Below are 6,641 nucleotides of genomic sequence, written 5' to 3'. Positions count from 1 at the left end.
GGTTAATGCTCTGGACTGCAAACTCAGTTTGAACCGCAAGGTCGGCAGTTCAAGCTCACCAGCCACTCATTGGAAACCCTGTACAGGGTCGCTCTGGGTCAGAACTGACTCAATGGCACTTAACAACAACAACATGGACTGGACACTGTTGCTAACCACTTCTACGTACGTTATTTTCTTCTCTTAAGACCCAGGTGAATTAGTTATTATCAGGTGAGGTGAGGTGGATTGAGTGATTCTCAGGTCAGAAAATGCGTCCAAGGACAAGCCAAGTAAGTGTCAAAGTGAGGATTCAAACCAAGGCCTTCCAGACTCAAAGTCCAGAACCTTTTGGACGCCCATGAATTAGCTCAGCGAGTAGCTCCAGGTGCTCAATTTCAATGCCTGAGTAAGGAAAGCATGCTCATAGGAAATGGGGGACTAAGGTAGCATGGTGGTTACAAATCAGACTGCTAATGTCAAGGTCAGCAGTTCGAAACTACCAACTGTTCCACAGGAGAAAGATGAGGCTTTCTGCTCCCATAAAGGTTTATAGCCTCGAAAACCGTATGCAGGCTTGCTTTGAGTTGGAACCGACTCCACAGCACCTAGCCACCACCACCAGGAAAGAATAGGAGTCCTGGTGTGGAGCTGTGGGATAAAGCACTGGGCTGCAAGGTTGGTTTAAACCACAAGGTCAGCTATTCAAACCTTCCAGCCACTCCTTGGAAACCCTATACTAGGTCACTATGAGTTGGAACTGACGTGACGGCACTTAGCAACACCAAGGCTGACCAGGAGGGAGAGGAGAGCAGCGCTCCCTGCGTGCTTCTTAAGAGTGTACATTTGGATTAAATGATTGTATTAGGAGGCTTTGTCTCTTAGGAAAAAAGTTAAGATCTTAAATAAAACCTAATTTGCTTCCTTTCTCTCATATCAGAGAACGGGACTTTATAAAGTTTCTAAAAGATCCCAAATATCCTAGATAGTGTGTTTGTATCACACTGTTGTTGTTTGAGGCCATCAACTTGGTTTCTAACTCATAGCAACCCTACTACGCACAACAGATGGAGCGTGCCCAGTCCTGCACCGTCCTCAGAAGGTTTATGTTTGAGCCCATTGCTGCTGCCACTGTGTCTGACACTTATCTCGTTTGGGGGTCTTCTTTTTTTTTTCTGACCCTCTATTCCACGAAGCATGATGTCCTTCTCCAGGGCCTGGTCCCTCTTGATAACATGCCCAAAGTATGTGAGACTATGTCTGGCCATCCTTACTTGTAAATAATGAGGTCAAGGAGCAAGAGGAGTGTGCTGGCTCTGATACCAGTCACAGAAATCATCGTAGGATCTCAGACATAAAAGTGACAGACTCGGGCCCAGGCACATTGTGAGTAGACAGACTTGGGGGTAGAGGGGACACTGCCTTTAGAGATGTCCACACTTTTAACCTATTTTTAGTTCTTGTTTAATACCCGTGTTTGTGTATATGAATCATGTCCATGCGAGCCTCAAGGTCAGCAGTTCAAAACTACCAGCCGCTCCGCTGGAGAAAGATAAGGCGGTCTGCTCCCGTAAAGATTTACAGCCTCGGAAACCCTGTGTAGGGTCGCTATGAGTCGGAACCGACTCCACGGCACATAACAACAACCATCACCATTCTTTGGAGTCCTGGTGTGGCGCTGTGGATTAATGCACCAGACTGCAAAGCCGTTTGAACTGCAAGGTTGGCGGTTCAAGCTCACCAGCTGCTCCTCAGAAACCCTATACAGGGTCGCTATGGGTCGGAACCGACTTGACGGTACTTAACAACAACAACCATTCTTTGAAAGGAGCTCTGGTAGCATAGTGGTTACGAATATGGCTGCTAAGTTTGAAACGATCAGTGGCTCCGCGGGAGAAAGAGGAGGCTTGCTGCTCCCATAAAGATTTACAGCCTCGGAAACCCTGTGCAGGGTTGCTATGGGTCGGAACTGACTCAACAACAACAATAACAACCATTCTTTGGAAGGCATTCTGTCTCCTTGCTTCGGTCTCACTTAAGAACCAACTGACAAGGAAGCACCCGCTAGTGAATTCCATTGGTTTTCCAGGTAGAAAGCTTATGTTAATAAGAACTTAAATCTCAAAAGTTTCCGGATTTGTCTTCAATCTCCTCAAAAGAAGTATGTTCTCTTGCTTTGAATGGTGTTTTTTTTTTAAATCCTTGGGACAGTCATGCTGAAAGTGGTTTTCTTTTTCCCTCCAGACAAGGCACCTCTGTCCAAGAGCCTTCTGCTGGTGCCCAGTGCCTTGTCCCTTGTCCTGGCCCTCCTCCTGCCACACTGTCAGAAGTTCTTCTTGTATGACCTCCAGGCAGTGAAGAACGACTTCCAGGTGAGCTCTGCTTCGTTGCCTTCCTGGGAAGAGAGAAGGCTTACTTCCCCCTACTTCTATAGGTACCCAGAGTTCCTCAGTTTGTAAGAAATACTGTTTCATTAACAAGTACAATTTCTGGTTGTGTTTGTTGTTTAGTGGGTGAACGGGCACTCACAAGTGTGTTTGCTGCCACTTGCTAGTTTGGGGTGGTGGGAAGTGAGGTAGTGGGTGTGTGGTAATAAACTCTTTGCCAATCTCTGTGTAGGCTGGGGGAGGTGGGTTAGTGTAGGCACGGGAATGCACTTACTGACACTCACGGTGTGCGGGGTGTGGGAGGTGGCAGATGGGGCTGGGTTAGAGGGAAACAGGGAGCTTGTATTCTGGTCACCAGGTGAATGGGGTGGTAGAGATGGGGGGTATTATGTGCTCCTGTGGTTACTGGAGGTGTGTGCCTGGGCACTTCCTGTGGTTTGCAGCCAGCAGATGGACTTTAATCCTGACAAAGTACAAGGAGGGGCCAGGATAGGGGAACTCCTGCAGTCATTCTGTGGTCTGTTACTTTGTGTGCGCTACACCCCTTAATGGTCAGGAAGCACCACTGTTGAGTATACCCTGTGAGCTCTCACCCTCCTGCCTGCATTTTCCTTCCTTAGATCTAGAACATGTTCTGCTCACCTGGCTTCACTCTGGTTCTTGTTGTTAAGCACTGTGGAGTCGGTTCCGACTCATAGTAACCCGGGTTTCTGAGGCTGTAAATCTTTATGGGAGCAGAAAGCCTTATCTTTTTTTCCCTCACAACAGCTGGTAGTTTTGAACTGCTGCCCCTGAGGTTAGTAACCCGATTCGTAACCACTGTGCTACCAGAGCTCCTTACGTCTAGACAATTTCTCTGCTTCTTCTCTGGAGTTCTGTAAAGTTGCCTACTGTGGTTCTCTCCTGGGGTCAATGCTGGCTTCGTCTCCAGATGGCTGTGCCTTGCAAAGGTGAAGGACCAGTGCCTCAGCCCAGTATCAGTCCTCACTTGTTGCCTTTGTTTAATTTCTTCTTCTATTTGGTGTGTGATCTAATTCTTTATCGTCCCTTTTGATGTTCACGGTTCCAAGATTGTCGTCTGCATCTGGTTCACTTGGGTCTTTGCTAGACAGACGGACCTGGTGTGCCAGACTAGGCCGCCATCATGACCCTCCTCCACAATGGTTATTGTGTTTTGTTTTTTTTTAAATGATTTATTGTGAATTATGTGATAGTTTACATGGGAGAACATTAGTTTTACATTCATTCTATCGTATATCGCTTCATTGCCATGTTACAATCCCTTCCATGCATCATCAACCAACTACAGGGAATACCCTGCAAGCCTGCCCCCCGGGTTGTCAGCACACAGCCCCTCCCCCTCTCTGGGGAGTCCCCAGCCACTCCATCTCTCCACATCATCTTCTCTGCCTCCATCACTGGTGTCACTGCTTCTCTGGGTAGGGTCGCGCTCTCCATTCTACTCCCTTGATGGTCCCAGGGATCTCCACTCCTAGACTGCAAAGTTAATCACTCCCCTCCTTGCTGCAAAATGTCTGCTTTTACATTTACATCCCTCACAATCAGTCCTGATAACAATTATTCACTATTGTATCACAAGAGACCTATCTGCATTTCCTTTCATCAGCCCTGCCTAGACAGATAAGATACTACTCAGTGGAGATTCTACCTTTCTTCATGCCCTCTGGATCGAGGCTCCCGCCTGAAAGCTTGTAAGCCAGTCACTTCTTGTCTTTGAAGCCCCCCTATTTTGGGTAGCCAATGTCCAAGTTGCCCATCCCCGTCTACTCTATGTATGGAGGGAATGATCCTTGCTGTAAAGATTTGTTCCCTCTTTTGAGCTACAGCATCTATAGGTGAAGGTAAAGTTCGTCAAATTGTATTAGATTAGTCTTTTTCCCCCCTCTTCTTTCTTCTTCTAGTTTAGTTCTGATCATCCAGTCATTGAAGCCAGGTCAAGTGGGTATTATCTGCAAGTGTGGGTGTTCTTGTGCATATACCCTCTCTTGTTACCAGCTGGATGTTTCACTCTCCACTCTAGTCCTCTGTGGCTATGTCTCTCACTCTGGGCCTAAGAGTCCCCAGATCTTGCCACACTGCTGGCCAACCAGGTCACCACTCGGGTTCACAGGAGTCTATTGAACGTTATAGGGCTTAGCTCACAGCTTCATTGCTGTTTTACCTTCACTTCCCCTTATCGGTGACGAACGTGGTCACCAATCAGAGCGTGTATTCCTGTTGAATCTTAGTCTTGGAAGGGTGTTTTGCTCTCAGGGGCCCCGACCACTTGCCTTGATGTCTCCTGGGCAAGCAACTTGCTTGTTCTTATAGTAATGAGTTGGTCTGCTGTTATTGTTTTGTATTTTTCCTGCCGGTCTTTCTTTTAAGAGGTATCTTGTATTCTCCTAGCTGCTCCAGGCTGGTCTGCTTGTCCTTTCAAGTGGAAATTTCCCACCTCTGTATCTCTGGATGTGGTTCAGGATTCCACCTATAGTCTTATGTAATGCAGAGGCTTTGCAGGAAGCCTCCTTCACTGGGCATGTTGTAGCCCCATTTTAGATATTTTAATCAGTTATAGGCAGAAGAGGAACGTACAAGCTTTCTATGGTGATATTTCTGGCTATTCCTTTCTCTCCCCATCAAGAGTCTATTTTATAATGGCATGCCAGGGAAACCAAGATTCAAAAGACAGGCAAGCATCGTAACATTATTTCCCCTGTTTTCTCCATTCCAACCATGTCTCAATCCCTGTATCCCAGGGCCCTATTTTTCCAAGGTTGTGCATGCATCATTATTTACCTCGGTCCCACTTAGCCCATGAAAACCTGCCTAATTGTTCTCCCATCCGCTTTGCTCTTCCATTCCACGCCCCCTTCTTGTATATTGCCCCCTTCCCTAGCATCCAAACTATCCTGTGTCTATTCCCTACCCTGTGTTCCACCTTCCCCTCCCTCCCGTCACCCCACCCCGCACATCCCAGTAACCAGCAAAAAATCCCACCCCCTTTAGTATGGGTTCTTTTTCTTAGACGTTGCCTTATAATCCATTAACTTTTCCCTCCATTTAGTGCAGTCTGTTTTATCCTGTAATCTACCTGACCTTCTCACCATCTGGATCTCTGTTCCTACATGTTTACCTTCTTTTACATTGTGATTGTTTTGATCATAGACTGACCTCCCAGATTCTCTGTGTTTGTTCTTATAGTTTTGTTCTGTTCTCTTACTTCTATCGATTTAATTCTGGGAGTTGCTGCCACATATGTCAATCTCTGGTTGTTGTCTGTTCTTGTTGCTTCTCAGTCCACAGAACTTCCTTTAGGATGTTTAGTAACACAGGGTTGGCTTTGGCAAAATCCCTTAGTTTCTGTTTATCCTGGAATGTTTTGATTACACCATCATATTTGATTGATAGTTTTGCTAGATAAAGGATTCTTGGTTGGCAGTTTTTTCTTTCAGGGCTTTATATATGTCTCCCCATTGCCTTCTTGCTTGCGTGGTTTCTGCTGAGAGATCCGAGCTTAATCTGACTTGCTTGCCTTTGTATGTAACACTTCTCTTTTCCCTAGCTGCTTTCAGGAGTGTCTCCTTATCTTTGATTTTGGAGAGCTTGATTATGATATGTCTTGGTGATTTTCTGTTGGAGTCTATCCTTCCTGGGGTTCATTGAGCTTCTTGAATGTTTATCCTTTCAGTTTTCAGGATGTTAGAGAAATTTTCTTCCAACCGTTCTTCAACTATTTCCTCTGTGGACTTGCATGATTCTTCTTGTTCTGGAATGCTGGTAATTCTCAAATTATTATTCTTCATGTTGTCCAACATAACTCTTAGACCTTCTTCAGATTTTTTAATCCTTTTTTCTGTTTGCTCTTCTATCTTAGTGGTAGTGAGGGATTTGCCTTCCATCTCTTCTATTCTACTCCTTTTTTTTCTATTTGCCTTCCATCTCTTCTATTCTACTCCTTTTTTTTCTATTTGCCTTCCATCTCTTCTATTCTACTCCTTTGCCCTTTCAGAGTACTGTCTATTTCTGATATTACTGATTGTTTGGACCTCTTTCTGTAGGATTTGAATTGTTTCCAATGCTGTATATATCTTATTTGATTATTCCTGTAGCGCTTTCCTGACTTCTTCCTTATTTCTCTCAACTCCATTGTAAAGTGTTTTGAAACTTTTTTTTTTAATGTTTTATTGTGAACTATATGGTAGTTTCCATGAGAGAACTTTAGTTTTACATTCATTCCATCGCATATCATCTCATTGCCATGGTTCCAATCCC

At 45.2% G+C, this 6,641-nt stretch overlaps 1 protein-coding gene across 1 annotated transcript in view; it reads left to right on the top strand.

The window, feature by feature from the left end:
* Positions 1-251: 251 nt before the first annotated feature.
* The window catches only part of UBAC2 (UBA domain containing 2), a 226,999-nt gene continuing 220,609 nt past the window's right edge, over positions 252-6,641 (top strand). Inside the window, exons 1-3 of the mRNA XM_006832061.1 lie at positions 252-272; positions 920-937; positions 2,229-2,351. Of these exons, the coding sequence (XP_006832124.1) occupies positions 252-272; positions 920-937; positions 2,229-2,351 (162 nt within the window). The remainder of the gene's footprint in view (positions 273-919; positions 938-2,228; positions 2,352-6,641) is intronic.

The sequence above is a fragment of the Chrysochloris asiatica genome, unplaced genomic scaffold (genome assembly GCF_000296735.1).
Source record: "Chrysochloris asiatica unplaced genomic scaffold, ChrAsi1.0 scaffold00005, whole genome shotgun sequence".
Taxonomy (NCBI): Eukaryota; Metazoa; Chordata; class Mammalia; order Afrosoricida; family Chrysochloridae; genus Chrysochloris; species Chrysochloris asiatica.
Note: the sequence above shows the minus strand (reverse complement) of the source record. Positions and strands in the feature narration are given on the sequence as shown.